This window comes from Felis catus, chromosome A3, assembly GCF_018350175.1.
Source record: "Felis catus isolate Fca126 chromosome A3, F.catus_Fca126_mat1.0, whole genome shotgun sequence".
Taxonomy (NCBI): Eukaryota; Metazoa; Chordata; class Mammalia; order Carnivora; family Felidae; genus Felis; species Felis catus.
In genome coordinates, this window is record NC_058370.1 from 124,532,763 (window position 1) to 124,556,615 (window position 23,853).

The 23,853-nt window shown below is 48.0% G+C and overlaps 1 protein-coding gene across 1 annotated transcript; it reads right to left on the reverse strand.

Annotated features, from left to right (window-relative positions):
* Positions 1-11,421: 11,421 nt before the first annotated feature.
* On the reverse strand, positions 11,422-22,006 carry LOC101101211 (b(0,+)-type amino acid transporter 1-like). The gene is made up of 6 exons (XM_003984477.6): positions 20,779-22,006; positions 16,083-16,216; positions 15,779-15,908; positions 14,284-14,408; positions 12,538-12,625; positions 11,422-12,028 (listed from the first exon to the last, which is right to left on the reverse strand). Exons 1-6 carry the CDS (start codon positions 21,529-21,531, stop codon positions 11,795-11,797), a joined length of 1,464 nt encoding a protein of 487 aa, XP_003984526.2. The 5' UTR covers positions 21,532-22,006; the 3' UTR covers positions 11,422-11,794.
* Between the last annotated feature and the right edge of the window lie 1,847 nt (positions 22,007-23,853).

Below are 23,853 nucleotides of genomic sequence, written 5' to 3' on the forward strand. Positions count from 1 at the left end.
CTGTCAGCTGGGTCCCCTTGATTCTCCTCCACTTGGTCTCTCAGCCTCCAATAGGCTAACCCAGCTTCCGTACATGGTGGGTTGGGCAGCATTCCAGGAGAGTCAAAGTGGATGCTGTAAGGACTCTTGCAGGCAAGACCGACAATAACATCACTTCTGCCCAGTTCTATTGGCCAAAGCAAGTCATAAGGCCAGTCCAGAGTTAAGGGGAGGACAGGTTGACACTCTTGTTAGAAGGGCCCGTGAAGTCCTGGGCCATTGGAAAGGAGCGTGGAATGAATTGCTTCAGCCATCTTCGAAAACAATCTCCCATAACTGGGCAACTTGGGCAGAGATGGAAACGTAACAATGACCACAGAGATTTTAGCTAGGGTCTTGTGTGCAATTTCCACAATAGGTCAGCACGATGCAATTCCCATCAGCCTGGCTTTCCTGGCTAGAAACAGGTTCACAGGTTCACAGAGGAATAGAGTTTTAAAATTACTGATGTTGCTGATTCTTCTCTTCACCTGAAGGTCCGATAAGGAGTCTACCTTTAACTTTTGTGAATTAGTTCTTGAATGACTATTTTTTAAGCACCTCGTGGGTACAGTGCATTATGCTAGCTGCTGGGGATATGACAGTGAATGGGACATGTCTGTTGCCTACTCTCTCAGAGCTTTGATTCTGTAGAAAGGAAAGAGGCATCAAACAATGAATTACGCAGTCAGAGATTTAATTACGATGGTACTAAGTGCCACAGGAGAAGCAAGGCGTGCAGGGAGAAAACGTAAGTGGGGGCCCTCACCAGGACCAAGTCAGAAGGAAGTCCTTGAGGAAGACACGCGAGCTAGTGTCTTTGAGGACTAAGGAGATTACATAGGCTAAGGGTGGGGAAGGGTGGCAGAAGGATATTTCAAGCAGAAGAAACAGTGTGTACTAAGGTCCTAGAGAAGGAACTGAGAAATACACAGGGAAAGGGGGACGGCTGAGCAGATAGGACTGGAGAACAAGCAAAAGCCAGACCACACGGGACCTTCTAGACCGTGTAGAGCGCTTTGGTCTGTCCTGGACTGAACTTGTTTCCCCTGCAAATTTGTATGTTGCAGCTTTACCCACACAATATGACTGTATTTGGAGACAGGGCCTGAGGAGGTAATTAAGGGTGAATGAGGTCATTCCGGTGGAGCCCCAATCCGACAGAACTGGTGATCTTATACGAGGAGGAAGAGACACCGCGAGAGCACATGACCAGAGGAGAGGCCACGTGAGATACGCAGCAAGTCAAGGGGACAATCCTCCCTGGAAACCAAACCTGCCAAGATCTTGATCCAGGACTATGAGAAAAACACACTTCTGTTGTTTAAGCCACTCGGTCTGTGGTGTTTTGTAACAGCAGCTCTGGCACACTAATGCAGCGTGTGAAATACTGAGGTTTATGCTCTTAAAAGATCATCCCGGTCACTATGTGCAGATGGATCCAAGGAACAAAAATTGTTACTTGAAAAGAAGTTGGAAAGAAGGAAAGAAAGAGAGAGAGAGAGAAAGAGAGAGAGAGAAAGAGAGAAAGAATGAGAGAGAGAGAGAAAGAAAGAGGGAGGGAAAGAAAGAGAGAAAAAGAAAGAGAGAAAGAAAAAGGAAGAGAGAGGAAGAAAGAAAGAAAGAAAGAAAGAAAGAAAGAAAGAAAGAAAGAAAGAAGAAAAGAAGTTGGGAGGCTATCACAGAGCTCAGGAAGGAGGTGAGGGTGGCCTGCATCAGGCTGTGGCAGGGACACAGAAGCGACACGACCAACATGACCGAATGACAGAGTGACAGCCATGGAGGCCTGGCTGGAGGGGCACCAGGGAGATGAGAAACTGAGACAGCAGGTGTCCATTGTTTTAAGAAGTCTGTCTGTAAGGAAGGGAAGAGAGACGGAAACAGATACAGGGAGAAGTGGAGTTCTGTTTTCTCTTTTTTGTTGTTTTCTTTTTTCTTCTGGGAATGTTTAAGTAAGATGAAAGAGACAAGCATTTTTTTTAATTCTTTTTTTTTTTTAGTATTTATTTATTTTTGAGAGAGAGAGAGAGAGAGAGAGAGAGAGCGCAGGGGAGGGGCAGGCAGAGAGAGAGGGAGACAGAATCCAAAGCAGGCTCCGGACTCTGAGCTGACAGCCCAGAGCCCCACACAGGGCTCGAACTCACAAACTGCAAGATCATGACCTGAGCCCAAGTCAGACGCTTATGGACTGAGCCAACCCAGGTGCCCTGAGACGTTAGCATTTTTCAATGTTGATGGGAAGGGTCTGTTGTAAAGAGAATGCTGGAGAAGCGCTAGAGAGAAGACAGATAAAAGTGTCAAGTCCTACTGGAAGAGGCAGAGGGACCAGGGCCAAACCACAGATGTTTTATGAGAGAGAGGATGAATGGATGAAATTTGTGTACAGGGGCACCTGAGTGGCTCAGTCAGTTAAGTGTCTGACTCCTGGTTTCAGCTCAGGTCATGAGTTCACGGCTCATGAGTTCAAGCCCCACATCAGTGCAGAGCCTACTTAGAGTTCTCTCTGTCTCTGTCCCTCTCCTATTCACATGCTCTCTCTGTCTCTTTCTGTCTCTCTCTCTCAAAATAAATAAATAAACTTAAAAAAAAAAAAAAGGAAAAAAAAGGTAGGGGGGCGCCTGGGTGGCTAGTTGGTTAAGCGTCCGACTTCGGCTCAGGTCATGATCTTGTGGCTTGTGGGTTTGAGCCCTGCCTCAAGCTCTGTACTGACAGCTGAGCCGGGAGCCTGCTTCAGATTCTGTGTCTCCCTCTCTCTCTACCTCTCCCCCACTCACCTCTGTCTCTCTGTTTTTCAAAAATAAATAAATGTTAAAAAATTTTTTTTAATTAAAAAAAGAAATTTGTGTACAAATGAGAAAATGAATGAATGAAAAGCTACTTCCTTTATGCTCTAAACTGATTGTTTAGAGGTTGGAGTGCAGCCACCATCCATTTTCAGCTTACACCCAAAGAACCAAGGGAACCTACCCATGCAGCGAGCTTGGGCCTCTTCGTCTTTCCTTCAAGGGTTGAGCGTCACTTAGGACCCTCCCTACAGCCATGAGCGGTTGGTGAGGGAGGGCACTGGTGCACCGCGGTAGGGGCCATGGGGTTTCTGGGCTCCCCGCTTGCTGTGCCCTCTGGTGCTGCTCACACTTAGTGCCACACGCACCTCTTCCATCCCACCGTGGATTGTTATGGGGTCTGTTCCACCTTATGAATGGTGGCTCTGACAGGACTCGGTTCATGACAGGTAGTAGGGCTGCATGGTCACTTGGTGTCCTGTGCTCAGGCATTCCATCAGTTCTGGGGCCCAGAAGCATGCCAGAAATTGTTTTGCAAAAGGCATTTAGTTCTTGACCCCGGAGGGCATGGCCTTGCTCCAGAGTCCCACAGGTCTGCACCGTGATCCTGCCTTCTGAGACCGGCCACAAACCCTACATGGCATCTTTTCCCCCCACAGATCCCTTCATCACAATAGCATCTACTGGACCATACAGCCCTCGGGGCAGGGATGCCTGTGGCTGCAGCCAGGGTCTGCTCGGCCCAGCCGGCCTTCCCCACCCCTCTGCTGAGCCATGATGCCCTGACGGAAGTGGCCAGCAGAATGGAGTGAACATGTACTCAGTCCCCAGAACCTTCTAAACACTTACACAGTCCCCCCCCCCCTTACCACTGCCCTGTGGAGCAAGACTTAACCTCCTTGTCTTATAGATGAGGAAACTGAGTCACAGAAGGTGAAGACACTTGTTCAAAAAAGCTCCACAGTGTGAGATAGAACCAACAGGAATACGAGGTTCCTGCAAGAAGGCGATGGAAACTTTCAGAAACAGGGTAAACGGAGTAGAGAGGAGCAGAGCCCAGCAGTGGGTGCCTATGATAATTCATTTTATGTGTCAACTTGCCTGGGCTAAGGGACATCCAGAAGCTGGTAAAACAGTATTTCTGAATGTGTCTGTGAGGGTGTTTCCAGAAGAGATTAGCATTTGAATCAGTGACTGAGTGAAGGAGATCCTCCTCACCAATGTGGCAGCTTCCAATCTGTCCAGAGTTTATTTTACTTATATTTTTTTTAACTAGGCTCCATGCCCATCATGGGACTTGAATTCACAACCCTGAGATCAACAGTTGCTTGCTCTACCGACTGAGCCAGCCAGGCACCCCTATCAAGGGTTTAAATGGAACAAAAGCATGGAGGAGAGGCAAATTTGCTCTTTTCTGGAGCTGAGACAGACATCTTCTTCTGTAGACATCACCTGGTTCTCAGGACTCTGGACTTGAACTAGGATTTCCTGTTGCTCAGACCTTCAGGTCTGGACTAGCACTGCACCACCAGCTTCCCTGGGCCTCCAGATTGCAGTCAGCTGATGGTTGGCTTTCTCTGCCTTTGCCAATCCGGGATATTTGCAAGCCCAAATGTCTCAGACCCACTTCTAGGATAATCAAGCCAAACTGAATGTCCAGTGGAACCCACAAGGAACCCAGGAGCACATGAAAGTAGTCAGTCAAGGGCCTGGAGCACTGTCTTCTGCCCCCAGTGTTTGTTTTTAGAGCAACAGCTTTCAACCTTTGATGACCATCTTGAACTTCCTGCAAGGTTTGTTAAAATCCAGACTGATGAGCCCCATGCCAAGAGCTATGATCCAATTGGTTTCATTAGGGCCCAAGAAAATGTGCATTTCTCATAAGGTCCAAGGTGACATGGTATCAGTCAGGGTTCTCCAGAGAGGAACAAATAGGAGATACATGTATCTGCAACAAATATCTGTATGACAAATAGGAGAAGGGTGCCTGGGTGGCTCAGTTGCTTAAGCATCCAACTTTGGCTCAGGTCATGATCTCACAGTTCGTGGGTTCAAGCCCCACATTGGGCTCTGTGCTGACAGCCCAGAACCTGGGGCCTGCTTTGGATTCTGTCTCTCTCTCTCTCTCTCTCTCTCTCTCTCTTTCTCTCTGCCCTTCCCCCACTCACACTCTGTCTCTCTCTCTCTCTCTCAAAAATAAACATTCAAAAAATTTTTAATTAAAAAAAACAAATGGGAGATATACATTTCCTATATGTTCTAATAAGTCTCTCTCTCATATATATGTGAATATATATGAAGAATAATAATAAATATATATGCTGAGAAGTTCCCAAATCTGCAGTCAGCAAGCTGGAGACCCAGGAGAACAATGATGATTTGGGAACAGGAGGGTGTCTGTTTCTGGATCATCACTTTCTTATAGAGCAAGGTGGTCCTTCTAGCTTTACTTGTAATATGATAAAGTAGAAACAACTGAATATCCATGAACATTAGGCCAATAATACTAAACATCTATTAAAAAGAAATGTGTTAAGGGGGTGCTTGGGTGGCTCAGTTGATTGAATACCAGACTTGATTTCAGCTCAGGTCATGATCCCAAGGTCTTGGGATCAAGCCCCACATTGGGCTCTGCACTGAGATGGAGACTGCTTAAGTTTCTCTCCCTCACTCTCTCTTCTGAAGCCCCTCTCCCCTACTCACACACACACTCTCTCTCTCTCTCTCTCTCTCAAATTAAAAAAAAAATTGGGGCTCCTGGGTGGCTCAGTCAGTTAAATGTCCAACTTCAGCTCAGGTCATGATCTCACGGCTCAGTTCGAGCCCCGCATCAGGCTCTGTGCTGACAGCTCAGGGCCTGGAACCTGCTTTGAATTCTGTGTCTCCATCTATCTGTCTGCTCCTCCCCATCTCGTGCTCTGTCTTTCATTCTGTCTCTCTCTTTCTCTCTGTCTCACAAAAAGAACATTTTTAAAAATGTTTTAATTAAAAAAAACAAGGGTCACCTGTGTGGCTCAGCCGCTTAAGCTTCTGACTTCAGCTCAGGTCATGATCTCACAGTTCGTGAGTTTGAGCTCCACATCAGGCTCTGTGCTGACAGCTCAGAGCCTGGAGCCTGCTTCAGATGCTGTGTCTCCCTCTCTCTCTCGCCCTTCCCCTCTTGAGCTCTGTCTCTCTCTCTCCCTCTCTCAAAAATAAATAAACATTAAAAAAATTTTTTTAAACAAGAAAGATATATTAATATAAAAAGTATTATGTAAAATATTTCTCCTACATTAACTGTTAGGGAATTTTTAGAAAAATCTATAGTACCCATTGTTATTTTAAAAGGGATGGTGTTAGTATGTGCTTATCTGTGTGCATGGGGCCTATATCTCAAAGAAATAATCTGCTGGCTTTTGCATGTGTATTTATCTCCTTCTGTCTTTATTACAGGTACCCAAGGGTTGGGATGGACAGTTTTTTCTTTCTTCAGTGCACACCTAAGCAGGAACAAAGATCCAAAAGCCCTCACAAGACAAAATTTCTTTTAGGTGTATTTGCTGAACCAGCTTTTCTTCCCCCAGAGGCAAAATAAGACTGTGACTATGGGAAGAAAGGGACAAAACAGGGCAAGGGGTGGGGGGGTAGCCAGGAGGAGAAGGACTGGGAAGACAGATGAGGAATCACTGACATGAGAGGGAGAAAGAGAGATGTCCAGGAGGCCAGGGAAAGGATGAGTTCACATCAAGTGTGGTTTCCTTGGCACCTCTCAAATTGAGGTACATCTTAACTGGTCAGCAGTCCCGGTTACTCGTACGACTCATGAACAGAGGAGGGATAAACAGTTAGTATGGGCTAGGTTATGCTGCAGTAATAAACATCCCCCAATCTCAGTAGTTTAAACAATAAAAGTTAACTATGCACACACTACATGCCCACATAGGGTTGGCTGGGGGCTGGCCCTCCTCCATATCGTTGTTATATCAGGACCCAGGCTAACAGAACACTTCCAGTTACCAAAACAGAAATGGAAATGGAAAATGCAGGAAATTGTGCACTGGCTCTTGAAGCTTTACCCTAGAAGGAACATACATCATTTCAACCCACATTTTATTGGCCAACACAAGTCCTGTGGTCACATCTAATTCCAAGGGGACAGGAAAATGCAGTCCACCATGTGGTCACAAAGAGAGCTAGTAATAGATAGTGAACAGTAGGCATGACTACCATAGTAAAGGACTTGGACCCCTGGTCTGGGGATGGAGATATGAGAAGAGAACTGCTTCCCATCAACAGGTAGAACTGAACAGGTTGTGATTTCTCTAATGAGCAAAGCAGCAGTGGACTCTACCATGTGCAGAAGCTTTCTGGAAGTAAGCAAAGAAACTGATTGCACTGGAAATGGGGAGTGTGGAGTAAGAAATGTTGACTTTCACTTTATACCCTTTGTAATGTTTGAAGTTTTAACCACAACATTCATTTGTATGGGTGATTCTATGAGATTCAGGTTCCCCCATTCCCAATATTCAGCAGAAGACAGTGTAAATGGCCAAAAGGAAGTTCAAAGAATTGAGTGCTTATGATGGGGAGTAGCCATGCTCTGCCCCAAACTGAAACATCCAGATGCTTTTGGGTTGACCTAGGGTTAAAGAACACTGCCCTGTCTCCACCCCACCCCCACCCCCACCCCCCAGGAACTCAGCCAACATCTGCCCCACACATTTCCTGGAACTTATTGCTTCTCTAGAGGGAACAGCAAGGACTCTGACCCTGGGCCCCAAGACTCGCAACATTTTTTTTCCCAATCCAAAGGCCAACATCATGACAATTACTATGCCATCTCTGATTATAGAAGATAAGTAACAACGGAAGAAATCATGCTCATGACTCAGAGCAAGGAAGTCCAATATTCTCATCTCTAAAGAAATCTCAGATTTCCAGGGCACTTGGGTGGCTCAGTCAGTTGGGCGTCTGACTTCGGCTCAGGTCATGATCTCACAGTTCATGAGTTCGAGCCCCAAGTGGGACTCTGTGCTGACAACTCAGAGCTTGGAGCCTACTTTGGATTTTGTATCTCCCTCTCTCTCTGTCCCTCCCTCTCTCTCTCTGTCAAAAATAAATAAACATTTAAAAAATTTTTTAATTACAAAAAAAAAAAAAAAGAAATCTCCTATTTCCATCTAAGATCATTCCCCTATTATTCTGGGGGCCCAGGAAGGGGTCCAGGGCAGAACAGAAGCTCAGGGAATAAGTCCTGGGAAATTGCAAGGAGAAGGAAGCTGCCTTCTCAGACACTGGCTTTGAGGACCCTTTGCACCATCACAACAGGACTGTGATCCAAAAGCCAGTTGATTGGGGGAAGGATGGGAAGACTGAGTCACAAACTGAAACGTGGCCTAACTGGAGTTCACGACCCAAGGCCAAGCCTGTGGTAGTTCAGCCCCCTCTCTGCTTTCCACCCCTAGGCATGCATCCACTTCCAGGTGGACAGGACTTCTCAAGACTTGGGAGGTATCCTTCCTCCTTAGAGAACCTTCCCAGGACAGGGCCTGGGAGCCCAGGGCAGAGCAGGCACTATGGGGAAGACAGCCATGCATGCAAATGCTAAAAAACAGAAATGTCATACACGTCCTCATCATTCAACAGCTATTTCATTATTTTGATTCACCAAACGTTATTGGTCAGCAAGGAGCCCAGGAGCATGAGAGGAAACGAGGGATGGACAAACATGTCTAAGAACTAACCTTTACCCTCACCAAACCCAAAGCCCAGGAAAGAGCACAACACACAACCAAGCACTAGGGTGCATGGCCCAGTGAGGTTCATGAGAGACAAAGGCACAGTTTGATGGGACCCAGAAGAGGAAATTGATATGGAAAACAAAGGCAAAAGAAGTATGGGGCAAAAGTTAAATTTCCTTACAACTTGCAGCCCATTGACAATTACCTGGGACAGACAGAGTGACCTTCCTCTAGGAACTCAGCTGCCTCAATGTTAATACTTTGCTAGAGGCTAAAGGAAACCTTAGCGGGGCGCCTGGGTGGCTAAGTCCGTTGAGCGTCCGACTTCGGCTCAGGTCATGATCTCATGGTCCATAAGTTCGAGCCCCGTATCAGGCTCTGTGCTGACAGCTCAGAGCCTGGAGCCTGTTTCGAATTCTGTGTCTCCCTGTCTCTCTGACCCTCCCCTGTTCATGCTCTGTCTCTCTCTCTGTCTCAAAAATAAATAAATGTTAAAAAAAATTTTTTTTAAAGGAAACCTTAGCTTGACATTAGCCTGAAGTTCAGGATCCTGTAAGTCTTCTTTAACATAGGAAAATCCCTTGGAAACTTCCTTTATCTCTAATTCTCCACTCCCCCCACCAATCCCACCCCCACCCCACAAGATATGTGTTAACAATCATCCTCCAAATATATGGCCCACTGATATACATCTGAAGTCTAAGTTTTTACTAAACAGTAGTAAATGACCCCTCAAGGTCTTGGAAACCTTGCTTCCAAATTCCTTAGAGACTTACACTATCCCTAACCCCCTCCCAACTTGAAAGTATATAATCAATCATTCTTCATAACCCCAGTGCAGCTCTTTCTGCCCGTGGGTCCTGTCCCTGTGCTTTAATACAACCAACCACCTTTTTTGCACCAAAGACATCTTAAGAATTCTTTCTGGACCATTTGCTTCTGGAGCCCAGTGTTTCATATCAGAAAGAACTAATACCTGTTCAAGGTGTTCAGTACTTTTCCTGGGGACTTTCAGCCGTATCCATGGCCTCCTTTAACAAGGAATGGGATAAAACCAACTTCTCGTAATTTTCTTTTCTCTAAAGTAGGCTGTGCTGCTGGGGGGAAGGATATGAAGATTCTCCTAGAATTTCAGGAACAGCACTGATAAAGAGTTCACAATCCAGAAGTGTGGTATCACAAAAAATAAATATTAAGTCTTTGTCCCCAGTTCCTGGCACACAACTCCCAAAGCCTTGGAATCTCTGGAGTGATGGGTATCTTTTGTTTGCTAATGAGATGACTGGTGAGTGGGGACCCCAGAGAGCTTCTGGAAGGGAGCTGATCTCCAGAAAATCCAAGACAGATGAGAGGGTTGGGACTTTTAACTCCACCTCCACCCCTGACTTTTGGGGAGGGCCAAGGGGCTACAGATTGAATTCAATCACCAGGGCCAATGATTAATCCACCTACCTCATGGAACCTCCATAAAAACCTCTAAATGACAGATTTTAGAGAATTTCCAGGTTGGCAAACACATCAAGGTGTCAGGAGGGTGACACACCCAAAGAGAGTACAGAAGTGCCACACGCCTTCCCCCATGCCTTGCCCTATGCATGTCTCCCACTGGACCCTCCTGAGTTATGTCCTTTGTAATGAACTACTGATAGTAAAGTGTTTTCCAGAGTCCAGTGGGTCATTCTAGCAAGTGATCGACCATAAAGGGAGGGACTGTAACCAAGTTGGGCTGAAGCATGGGTGACCGAGGGACCCAATGGTTGTGACTGGTGTCTGCACCTTGTGCCTGAGCCCTTTAGCTTTGGGGATCTGCATTAACTGTGTCAGAAATGAACGGAATCATTGGATACCCAGTTGGTGTCAGAAAAAAGGAGAACTGGTTGATGGGAGAAGAAAACTTAACAGAAAGAGCTTGTGGGATCCTATTCTATGTCTGTGCAATAAAAGGAAAGCCCTACACAGTTGTCTAGGTGCAGCTGCAAGAGGAGAGGTGCTGAGCAGTGTTCCCTGCCCTCCTCTTTTCCAGTTCCTCCCCCCATGGACTCACGAACTGCACCCCCAGCCTTTCTAGGCATTGTCGTCATCCTTCCTATCCCACATTCTCACCTGGGCAGCCAGCTCTCTCTGCCCCCTTGCCTCTATGTAGTCCTGGAACCACATTAGCCTTCCGGGGTCTGTTCTAACTTTTCATCCTTTCTTCTAGAAATTTGACTGCCCTCCCTTCTACCCAAAGCCAATAAAATCCCTCCCTCCCAGGGATCTGTCTCTTACTTCTTTCCCTGTTCAAGCCAGTTGGTGGTTTTAAACAGGAACTAAAGTATCATATTTCCCTGAACAAGGTTTGTCAGACCCAAAGGTTTTCCATTTGCAGGAAATGAGAACTCACTCAAACTCACCTGAGCCGAAATTGGAAATTTATTATAAGGCATCAGGTTGTCCTTGATGATCAAAAAGGAGGAAGGATGGCTAGATGGCAGTTGGGCTACAGAAGGTCAGAGACCAGAACTATAAAACAGCCAGGGACCCAGGCTGCTGTCTACTCAGGTCGTTTCCCCAGCTCTCAGGGACCACATAATTCTCACACCATTTCACTGTGTATCTTCATCCTTCTCTGCACGGGAGCTTTCTCTGCTTCTCTGCCCCCATAATGGAAGATGGTTCCACATACAGCCCAGGACTTACAATTCCTCAGATTAGGCAACCATTAGAATTCTAACTCCAAAATCCCCAAAGGAGGGAATGTATTTCGTGCTCCCCACCTGGAATATCAAAAAACCATACCCAGAGGGGCGCCTGGGTGGCGCAGTCGGTTAAGCGTCCGACTTCAGCCAGGTCACGATCTTGTGGTCAGTGAGTTCGAGCCCCGCGTCGGGCTCTGGGCTGATGGCTCAGAGCCTGGAGCCTGTTTCCGATTCTGTGTCTCCCTCTCTCTCTGCCCCTCCCCCGTTCATGCTCTGTCTCTCTCTGTCCGAAAAATAAATAAACATTGAAAAAAAAAATTTTTTAAACAAAAAAACAAAAAACCATACCCAGAGAGGCAGCCATGTAATACCAATGTGGCTGTGAGATCCACCTTCACTGAAGGAGCAGTTCTTAGAGAAGGAGGGATGCTGTTCTGGCTGGATACCCCCAAAACTTCACAACAGCTGTATTTAGCATTCCAGTTGCTCATTAAAATTATGCAGAGTCAGCCTACAGAGAAACTCGCAAGGCCACTTGTGTGGGGATAGAGGTGTCTGCAGCAAGGAGGGCAGTGCACAACTGTCCAGTCCTTTAGTCAACATTTTTAGTGGTTGGAGCAACTTCCAGGAGCAGCTGGAGATACAGGGTGGCCATCTGCAAACACCTGGGCTGGCGCTGGAAATAGACAAACAGGAAATAGACCGGGATGCCACTGAGCAGGAACAGGAAGATGTACAGGAACTCAATCTGGGGGTGGTCGATGATGGGTGCCAGCACCAGGTAGAGAGAAGCAAGGAGCATGATGACAGGGATGATGGTAGGGACCTGCAATGGACACAGGGACCTGGATGATGGAGAGGCACGGGATGTTGTATGTGGCCCTTGGGCTCTGTCCCTCCTGCCTGCCTGCCTGTTGCTTTCACCTGGCACCAGCTCCTCTCTTCCAGTCACTGCCATCCTACCTTGCCTGGCCAGGGAGGCTGCCTGCCAGGTTACAAGGGGCCATCCAAGGATCAGGGGCTTTGGGACCCAGGCTAATCCTCTCTATGCTATGTGAGGATTAATCCTCCTACTATATGTGTGCATCCTCTCTGCATTTGTCTCCTGTTGTTCTCCCTCAGGGTCCTCCAGAGGAGAAATGAGTCCCCAGTAAGCAGAATCGATGCCTTGTGATCCAGATGTCCTCACCCCCAGGAAATATAGAAACTGTCTACCAAATATGACATCCTTTCTTACATTCTTTCTCCAGGCCCCAAATGGGGCTATGGTCCAACGATCTGCTTCATGCAACAGCCTAGGGTTACAAAAAACCCAATGTTTATTCCAGACTCTACCTTGTAAGGTCGAGGAAGATTCTTCTTCTTTATCCGCAAGTACAAGAGACAGCCAATGGTGGTTCCATAGGTGATCCAGCCAAGGAAGCTAAGAGGCAAACATGAGCCACTTACTCTGAGGCCCTTCCCTGGATGGGCCTGCAAGAGGGGCTGGCCTACTAGGTGCAAACCTGGGACAGAAGTGCAAGCTCATCAGGGGCCTTTCAGCTACCCCCAATTGTCCTTGTCTATGCAGACTTAGGAAAGAAGAAGGCAAGGCTGGGGCACCAAGAACAGGAATGCAATGGAGGGTATTCTTGCCTCCTTCATCTCCAGTCACAAAGTGACTCACACATACAAGCCCAGGCACCCACTTGGCTTCATATTGGGCCTTGTTTGACTGCCCCTGACTGGACAGAAAAGGACAATTTTCAAAGAGAGGGAGGAGCATTTGTGTGTCTAAAAACAGGAGTCTGATGAAATGTCAAGGAAGCCTGTGCTCTCCTCAGGGACCAGCACACTCATAGCAGATACTCCTACTTTAGAGTCGGTGACAGGATAGGTCACTGAACACCCAGACAAGTGCCTGGCCTCTGCCTTCCCCAGTGTGGTTAGTTGAATGGCTGATACAGGTCCGATGGAAGCCTCATCTGACCCGGGAGATGGGATCCAGACCAGGCCATCTCTTGAGGCAGTCAAGACTGGGAGACATGGGGTCCTTGTTGGGATAGATCATCCCCAACATTCTCACTCTGTGCCGGAACACTCTCAGTCACATTCCCCAATCTCAGCCCAAAGAAACCCTGGGTTCACCACAGTTTGATATTATTCTCATCATATAACGATTTTATCCTTTCTCATGGGAAAAAGATAAAAAGAAAGCCAGATCTGTTACTTAATGTTCTGAAGAAAGTCACATCAAGCATTGTATATCCTGTTCCAGAAGATTAATTATACTTATGACAACGAAGAAGAGAACACGCGATGCCTGAGAAATTGCTCTGAGAGCTCCCTCGGCATCCAGACGCCACACTTGCCTGTAAGTGTAAGGATGTGCCCACGAAACCTGTTTCAGATGAGGTCATAAAACCACAACTGAATGGCACGACAGTCCATCATTTCTGCCCCAGGCAAGGTTATAAAGGGGGTCAGAATATGTCTCCATTTTGATGCAATCTCTGATTATACCTACCCAGCTTGGTTGTGGGTCTGCCCTAGGTTCAATAAAGATATGCTGGGTCAGAGTCCTGAGCACAGATCAGACTACAAAGGGAAAATCACACCACAGCCAAGGGCTACCAGTCGTGGTGAGTAAAGCCTGAAGATAGCTTTAACGTGATCTCAGCGACAGAATAAAGGAACAAGGAAGAATAAAAAATGACAAAGACAACGCAAGCCTTTAACTTGTCTGCCTCTTGGTGAAACATTTGTCTCATTGAATTTTTGGAAATAGGACAAGAGAGGAGGGAGCCACATTTAATTTTGGAAACATAACTGGGAGAGAATGGCTGAAATGCGTGTGCACGTGCAAGAGCCCTGAGCTCAGGTTTCCAGAAGTGTGCGTGCATATCTTTATGTATATAAACAGGCATATATGTGATAGTTACACATAGGGGCTTCCAGAAGTGTGCACACACATATTTATGTACACACATGCATGTGTGTGAGTGTGCACACATAGGGGGCTTCTACATACATATGAGTGTATGTGAGTGTATGCACAAAGGGGCCATGAGATACCCAGCACGGGAGGACAGTCTCACTTGCCTCAAGAAGTTCACGATGGTGCTGAAGCTTCCTGGGATGACCAGGACCAAAGCCACTGCCGTGGTAAACATCAGGGCCGGAGTTGGTGTGAGGCGATGCACATGAACCATGGACAGAAGTTGGGGCTGGGAGCAAAGCCAGGTGTCAGGCAGCCGCCCCGCCAAGGGAGGCACAGTAGGTTTCTGCCCTGGGAAGTTCCCAGCCCTCTTCCCCTGCCAAACTCACTCTGGACACCAGTGTGCCCAACCTAATAGTCTCCAGTCCCCACAGCTTCAAGATGCAGGTCTCTGTGGCTCACCTGGGGTGAAAGCAGGCCCAATGTACAGCTTGGGAGGCCTATCATTCCAGAGACCCAAAAAGCTTAGGACGTGGGCTAGAGTGTAGGGAGCTGACCCACGTGCCTGGCCAGGTTGTCCAACTTTCTATTGCTCATCCCCAAGACAGGAAGAGGGACCAGGGGCGGGAAGACAGAGGATGGGGGAGAAGAGGGTGGGATGGTTATGGATGGAGCATGGAATAGGATCATGGATTATGGTAGTAGACTGTATAAGTACTCAGCAAATAGTCCTCCCTCTCCCACCTCTGTAGGAGAAATACTAGGTACTTCCCCATCCATTGACTCTGGGCTTGGCCAATGAAATGTGAGCAGAGGTAACACGGCAGAGGCTCGAAATATACCTGTGTGGCTTGGCTTGGTCTCTTGAACCCCTGCCACCTGCTTTAGGCAAAAACATGCTTTGGCCTGGGTCCCTGAGACAAAATCAGACTCAGAGACCTGAATGAGAAAATCTGAACACGAACCCCAGGCTGAAGCAGAGCCACGACAGACCCAGGGACCGATGAGCAACATGAAGCATTTGCTGTTGTCAGCCCCCTTGATCTTGGAGTTGTTGTTCAGCATCATTGCTGTGAAAGCTACCAGAGGGACAGAGTCCCCAAGGGGGTGGGGCCCTGAGCGTACTCACCAGCTCGACTCTGCTCCTGTGGCTCTGCCCCGCTGCCCCCACACCGTTTGCCCTACACAAACATCCCCATCACCTACAGACTCCACAGTGTGATCCAGTATGGTGACTCCCAAAACCTGGAAGTCAAAGGACTGGAGTTTAAATGGAGATGCTTGGGATGCTTGAGTCTCATTCTCAGAAGAAAAGAGGGCTAAGGTGCCTGGGTGGTTCAGTCAGTTAAACGTCTGACTTCAGCTCAGGTCATGATCTCACGGTTCATGAGTTCAAGCCCTGCATTAGGCTTTGTGCTGACAGCTCAGAGCCTGGAGCCTGCTTCAGAGTCTCTCTCTGCCCCTCCCCAACTCATGCTGTCTCTCTGTCTCAAAAATAAACACTAAAAAAAAAATTTTTTTTTTTTTTTTAAAGAAGAGAAGAAGGCTATGTCTTGCAGGGGGAGTCCTGGCTTGGGCTAAGTGCTAAGCTCAGGCAGGAGAAAGCTTAGCCCTCCTGCAGCCCCCACCACCTTGGCCAGCCCAGACCCCATCTCTCACCATGTGGCCTTCTCTCGCAGCCACATAGCACACACGACTTCCACCGAAGAACATCCCATTGGCAGAGCCAAATGTCGAGAGTACGACAGCCAACGGTACCAGCCAGGCCCAGGCCCCCAGCACCTGGTTCCTAGGACAACAGAGGGTCAAGGGAAGGAACTCCAGCAGCAAACTGGAAGACAACAGCAAGGAAACAGAGCAAGTGAAACATCTAGAGGCAACTTGAAATATACACGGGACACTATCCTTCCCTAAACCTGATGTCTGCCTGGTGGCCAAGGAACACATCACTTGACTCACTCACCCCCAGCTCACAGCCATAGCATCAGAGGAAAGGATCTCGTTGGGCGACAACACTAGCAGGTAACTGATGTTGACCAGGAGGTACAAGCTGGTGACCAGGGGAATGGCGATCATCACTGCCCACACCAGGTTCTGCTGCAGAGTCCAGAAGAAGCCACGTGTTAGGTGGTGAGTTCCTTCTCAGGCCCCCAGAATAGGCTCGTCAGTGCAGTGCTGAGCTCATCCTGGCCTCAGAGAGTATGTCAGGCCCTGGGGGCCACTCAGGCTGTGTGCCCCCCCTCCACTTGCTCACAGTCCATGGCCTGGATCCACAAACAACAGATGTGCTGGGAGGCCATGAGGGGCGGGAACCAGTCTGAGCAGTGGAGATACAGAGGGCCTGAGAGGAGTGGGGGCACCCACAAGAACAGAGCACAGAGAAGGGACAAGGAAGTTAAAGATCTTCATTCTTGGCTATTCATCAGTCTTTCCAGCTGTAATATTCCAAGACCACCATGACAACCCTGCCTATTTTCTGGGTCTCCAGGACTCAGGCCCACCCAGACTGAAGGCCATTTCTGCCAGGGGTTCCACTCTGACCCTCAGGCTCCTCAACTGGAAATTGGGGGTCATTGGGGATCTGTAAAATGGGACTTCTCACTGCTCTGCCTCCCTGCAAGGTATGAGGGTCAGCACAGAGGAGGGAAAAGGAAAGGCCTGGACATAAGGGCTGTGGGCACACAGAGCAGCTTATCCTATGGAGGCGTTGTGCCACTCTGACCCTCGGTCTTTCAATAAAGGTACTGAGCAGGCGTCCAATAAAAATGGAGGAATAAATGAAAACTGGGTAAAACAGAGTGTACTCCCTCCCACTTCACCGCCTGGCCACCCTCCCACCGCACCCCCTCCTCCCAAGCCCCGGACATCATTCTGGAGCCAGGAGCAAATGGAAGGAAGGGGTCTCCCTCTGAACCCACAGAACTCCATTCAACATTCCCCAAAGGAACACCTGGGTGGCTCAGTAGGTTAAGCGTCCGGCTTCAGCTCAGGTCATGATCTTGCAGTTCGTGGGTTCGAGCCCCACATCGGGCTCTGTGCTAACAGCTCAGAGCCTGGAGCCTGCTTCAGATTCTGTCTCCCTCTCTCTCCACCCTTCCTCTGCTCACATTCTCTCTCTCTTTCTCTCTCTCTCTCTGTCTCTCTCTCTCTCAAAAATAAATAAACATTAAAAAATTAAAAACAAAAACAAAAAACATTTCCCAGGCTTGGGCCACCCTGGATAGACAACTACACCTCAAAGCAGTAAACGCATGTCCACGACACCCCAGGCCTCACGCAGGACTTTCTCTAGATGTCCTTTGGCTTACCTCTTGAGGGGCAGGCAAGCACTGATGAGCCCAGAGCCTCTCCCCTCAGTACCAAACGGGACCCCAGAACCTGGTATTGCTGCTACTGACACTTATAACATGAAATGAAGCACAGAAGAGGTCATTCTGTTGGCAGGGAGGTCTTCTCCAGACTTGGCACAGAGCTGTCCCTGGGAGGGCTGAACCACAGTCCCACACACACCTCCTGGCCCACCACTAGGTAGGACCCTCCCCCATTTTAGCATCTGCCCCTGGTTAGCACATCTTCTCTTCTTCAACATTATATAAAAAGCAATTTCCAAGGGTACGTGGGTGTCTCAGTCGGTTAAGGATCCAACTACTGAGCTCAGCTCAGGTCATGATCTCGCAGTTTGTGAGTTCAAGCCCCACATCAGGCTCTGCACTAAAGTGCAGAACCTGCTTGGGATTCTCTCTCTCCCTTTCTCTCTGCCCCCACCCCGGCTCGCTCTTACTCTCTCTCAAACATAAACAAATATTTAAAAAAATAATAATAAGGCAATTTCCAGAGCTTTCTGCCAGCCTGAGATCTGCCACAGAAAACTCTGGAGGCAAGCACAGGAGGAAGGGGGCACTGAGGGCAGAGTATTGATCTCAGGGCCTGTCTTCTGCCCTTCTCAAACTTCCTTGAGACACAGAGATGCCCAGTTCTTTCTGGTCTCTGTGTTCCTGTTCACATTGCCTCTGCACGGCTGTTTTGCCACAAACCACATCAGCCCTTCAAGGCTCAGCTCCAGCCCTCCTCTCGCAGGACTGCTGGACTGTTCTGCCTCATGAGTTCCAGCAGCAAGTGGAGACAGCACCTCAGCAAGCTTTATTATATCCAAGCCTCTGTCCCATCCTGTCTTGTTCTCTAAGGGCAGGGGCCGGGGAGGGTGACCAATTAGCCCCAGCTTGCCTGAGACTTTCCCGCTTTTAACACCAGAAGCCCCGTATCCCTAGGAAGTCTCCAGTCCTGGGCAACCTGGTCAGCAGACCTAGCAGGTCATGTGACAAATGCATGCAAGTGAAGCCAGTAGGACAGCAATGGACTCTCACAGACAGTAGGTCCTCTCAGGTCCCCTCCAGCTCTCAAATCTGAGGATCTGGAGGCAAAGGAAATGGCCCCAACCACTGTTTCAGCGTGGCGGCTAATTCCTCATCTTCCCAGTCCTGAAAGTGTGTTCTGCCTGGGCCGAGAAGAGGCCCCGTGTAGCAAAGATGGGCAATGGAGCAGAGTCCTGGATTCCTCCTACTGCAGGCCTTGCTGTGGGGTGCCCTCAGCAGGCAAGCACCCACCATGCATGACCCAGCCACATGCCAAGTCACAGGGAAGGGATCTGACATGCTTTTGAATTCGACTCCTCTTGGACAGCCCACCGGCCAGCAAATGAGCTATGACAGCCAAGCCCCAGGTTGTGCCACAAGAACAGTGAGATTTCCTGGTTTCATTCTCAAACACCTTAACTCTTTACTCAAATTCCAGGGCACATGGGCATAACGCTGGCCCAGGTTTGGCATAGGATCTGCCATTTCTTGAAAGAGTGTGAAACAAAGATACACTTAACATGTGCTTCAGAGCTCAGACTTAGAGCCAGAATTTCAATTGTCCATCATTCAGAGGCATGGCTTTGTTTTTGCTTGAAACCCACATTTGTCGGGGCGCCTGGATGGCTCAGTTGATTAAGCCACCGACTTCAGCTCAGGTCATGATCTCACAGTTTGTGAGTTCGAGCCCCGCGTCAGGCTCTGTGCTGACAGCTCAGAGCCTGGAGCCTACGTCAGATTCTGTCTACCCCTCTCTCTACGCCTCCCCTGCTCACGCTCTGTGTCTCTCTCTCAATAATAAATAAACATTAAAAAAATAAAGAAAGAAACCCACATTTGTCAAAAATGCAGGGGTGCCTGGGCGGCTCAGTCGGTTAAGTGTCGGACTTCGGTTCAGGTCATGTTCTCACAGCTCGTGAGTTCAAGCCCCTTGTCAGGCTCTATGCTGACAGCTTGGAGCCTGGAGCCTGCTTTGGATTCTGTGTCTCCCTCTCTCTCTGCCCCTCCCCCATTCATGCACACTCTCTCTCTCTCTCTCTCTCTCTCTGTCACTCAAATATAAATAACATTAAAAAATTTGTTCAAAAAAATTCAGAGGTCAGCAAACTACAGGCTGTGGACCAAATCCAGCCACTGCTTGTTTTTGTAAATAAACTCTTATGGAGGCACAGCCACCCTCATTTGTTTACCTATGGCTATTTGCAACAGAATTGAGTGATCATGGCAGAGGACTCGTGGCCCACAAAACCTAAAATGTTAGCTCTTTAATCCTTTATGGAAACAAATTTGCTAATCCATGCTCTATGGCATGGGAGCTTGTCTCACTCACCTTTGGACCCCCTTGCTCTTTCCCTGGACCAGCTCTGAGCCCAGAGCCTGTATTCAGAGAGGAATCTAGCCCTGTGAACTGAATGAGCCGGTGCCCCTGCCCGGCAGCCCCAGCCCCACCCAGAGCCACCATGGACACACAGTAACCATTCACCTGAAATTACAGCTGTTTATGGCACTCCATCCACAAGTGATTACGCCAGTTAATAACAGTTAATACCTTCAAGCCCTGCGAGGTAGATGGGGCAGCTATTATGATCCCGTTGATAGGGAGGAACTAAAGCACAAGGAATTACATGCAAGAATAAAAACTAGGTCCCAGGACTTCTGGCTCTCACCCCGGTCTCTCTGTGCTCTGGGACTTCAGTCTCCAAGCTCCTCTTCTCCCCCCAGATTCTCCCAAACCCCCTTCCAGGGAGCCTCTGCTGAGAGGTGAGACATGTAATGAATGGCCCCTGAGCCAGCCCCCAGGATGTAGAGGAAAAGACTCAGTTCTCACCCTCTGAAAATTAAAGGCTCCTGCAGGAAAAAAAGAAAACAAATAGCAACCTAAGCAAATATATTTATAGCAAAGAGTTAATTTCCATAGTAACTGAAGAGCCCAAATGTTCCAGCTAACAAGACAGATAACAAGCTGAGTCATCAAGCACGGCCTCTTGCTAGTGGTATGACCTCACAATCACTTCCCCCTTTCTAAGCCTCAGTTTTCCCATGTGAAAATGGTGTTGATAATACCGACCTTGCCAGGCAAATGAGACCGTGAGTGTGATCCTATAAAGTTCTGTGCTCACTTGGGAAGTTATTATTCCTCTAATTCCATAAACTACTTAAGGTCGACAGTGGGCTGGCATTCATGACTTCAAAAAGGGTACCCCCATTTTCAGCTGATTTCTCATGGTTTTAGTCAGTTCAAATAACAATAATTGGAACAGCTAATGTTTGGAGATTCCACCCTCTGAAGAAGTATTATGGACTCACCTTTGGATTCTTGAGCTCTTCCACCACATAGTTGACATTATTCCAGCCATCGAAGGACCACATGCCCTGGTAAAAGGCCATGCCAATGCGCCCAGCCTGCTGTGTTGTGTTGTGGAAGGCAAGCAAAAAGGTTTCCGTGTGGCCCCGGCCCTGGCCCAGCACCACGGCCCCACCCACCACGATGACCAGCAACGAGAACACTTTGGCGACCGCGCACACGTTCACCAGCACGGTGGCCAGCCGTGAGCTCCAACAGTTGACCAACGTCAGCAGCAGGATGCAGGAGGCAGCCACGCCCTTGAGCACAGCCTGGGGCATCGAGGAGCAGCCAGGGTAAAAGGGGGTCACAGCATACTCAGCGAAGCTCAGGGAGACGGCAGCAATGGCAGCTGGTCTGACCAGCAACACAAATGTATAGATAACCAGGAAGGCTGGCAAGGAGCCAAAGATTTGCAGGATGTAGGCATACTCCCCTCCAGATTTGGGAACCAGGGCACTCAGCTCAGCATAGCACAGGGCACCCATCATGGCCAGGAGGCCACAGCCTGCCCAGACCACAAGACTGGCTCCAGGGCTGCCCATGTAGACCAAGACCCCCTGTGGTGACATGAAGACGCCAGAGCCAATCATACAGCCAGCCATCAGGGACACGGCACTCCACAAACCAATCTCCCTCCTCAGCCTCAGCCCCTCACCACCTGGCTCCCGTCCTGCCACCCCCTCACCACCATTTCTTTCCTGACTTCTCTCCATCTCAGGGCTTCAACAGTCGCTGTGTCTAGCTGAGCAGAAGCAGATACTCTCATCTGTCTTGCAGGCTTCCTGCAGGGGTTAATGATTACAGCACTTGATGAAGTCTGAACCGGAGACCAGACAGCCAGGGCATGGCATTCAGCAGGCACAGCGCCCTCACTGATCGACCGGTCCCTGTCCAACTCAAACTCCAGTATAGGCAGTATACAGGAGCTGTTTGCCAGTGTAACCCAGGGATCAAGGAAAAGATCAAGGAAAGAGGGATTTTAGTAGAAATCCCTGCTGCCCAATTCCACAGCACTATGTGAGGAATAACAGTTGGACAGGTGCTCTGTGCCAACAATAAGAATGCGGAGCAATTACACATCAGGGACCTAAAAAAGTCTCTGCAATAGTTTTATCAGCCAAGCAATAAAACCCCTGTTTTATCAGGATTCCAATTAAAATTGCATGAGCCCTGCTTTAAGGAAGAATCAAGACAATCAAAGAAGAAGATTCAAATAGTTCAGAACAGAGCTTTACCCCTATAAGGAAAGGACCACGTGGTTAGAAGCACAGTACAGGGTGTGGAATGGGATCCTGCATTCAAATCCCAGGTTTAGTCCCTCATAGTTGTGTGACGTTGGACAAGATCTCTGAACTTCACCCTACTCATCTGTCAATTACAATACCCACCACATAATGTTACTATAAAGATTAAATAGCATAGTCCAATCAAAGTAGCTAGAATAGTAGGTGAAATGCAGTAGGCTTTCCTTAAACATTAGCCAATACTATCTGGCTAAGAGTTTCGTTAGTTCCCTAGTTTTATATATATATACATATATATATGAATATATATTTTAAATATATATTTCATTGATTTATAAATAATGTTCATTTTAGGATATAGTTTATAACTTTTTTGTTAACTCTCCCTTATATTTTTATTTTTATTTTTTTATTTTTTTATATTTTAGATAGATAACGTGCATGAGCAGGAGAGAGGGGCAAAGGGAGAAAAAGAGAGAGAGAGAGGGAATCTTTTTTTTTTTTTAACGTTTATTTATTTTTGAGACAGAGCATGAACAGGGGAGGGGCAGAGAGAGAGGGAGACACAGAATCTGAAACAGGCTCCAGGCTCCGAGCTGTCAGCACAGAGCCCGACGCGGGGCTCGAACTCACGGACCACGAGATCATGACCTGAGCCGAAGTCGGACGCCCAACCGACCGAGCCACCCAGGCGCCCCGAGAGAGAGGGAATTTTAAACAGGCTCCATGCTCAGTGCAGAGCCTGAGACGGGGCTTGATCCCATGAACCCAGGATCATGACCTGAGCTGAAATCAAGAATCAGATGCTCAACTGATCCACCTAGGCACCCCTTTCCCTTACACTTTTAAAATCTTGGGTTATAGAACCTCTACTAGTATTGTTATAGAAAGGTCAGTGGAACTCACTAGCATTTAGAGTAAAGATGCTGACACCCAAAGTGAGCAGAAAGGCACCTGTGATCTCCCAGACTGACCTAGCTCAAGTCAGCCATATGGGCTACTTGGATCTCGTGTGCGTGTGTATTAATAAAGCTCTTGACAGATGTCACTGGTTCCTGGGGTGTCCATCTTACCTCCTCCCCTTGATTCATGGAAGCCTAGTTGACATAGGTCCTCAGAAAATGTAGAGACATCTTCTTGAGAAAATCCCTGAAGAGGGGGCCCTCCAAAATTGAGAAGGAGGTCCTCCAAGATTCCTACACAGTACGAAGAGAGAGAAAAGGACAGAGAAGTAATTAAGGGGGGGGGGGGGGGGAGGAGCTACAAGAATTGGAGGGAATGAAGATAAAAAAGGATAGAGTCCTGGAAGCTCAGGAAAGAAAATCAGCTTCCTTCCTGGCAATAGCTAAGTAGTAACTAAGACACTTAAATGTCAACCCTCTTCTTCTCCAGGGGCTGCTGCTAGTGGATGCCAACTGCAATGTCTGAGAACAGTCCACAAGACCACCCTGACCTCTAACACTAATAGCAAGTTTGGAGGGTTCCAAGACTATCTTTACGTCCAATAATTTGCTAGGAAGACTCACAGAACACACCAAAAGCTTTTACACTCAGGTTATGTTTTATTACACTTACAGGTCCAGATTAAGGTCACTCAAGGGAGAAAAGACATAGGGCAGAATCCAACAGAATTCCAAACACAGAGCTTCCAGTTCTCTTCTCCCTGAGGAGTCGGGACATTGTTATTCTCCAGGCATCAAAGTATGACAATAAGCATATCATATTGCCAACCAGGGAAGCTCACCTGAGCCTTGGTGTCCACTCTTTATTGGGGTTCTATCACATAGACAT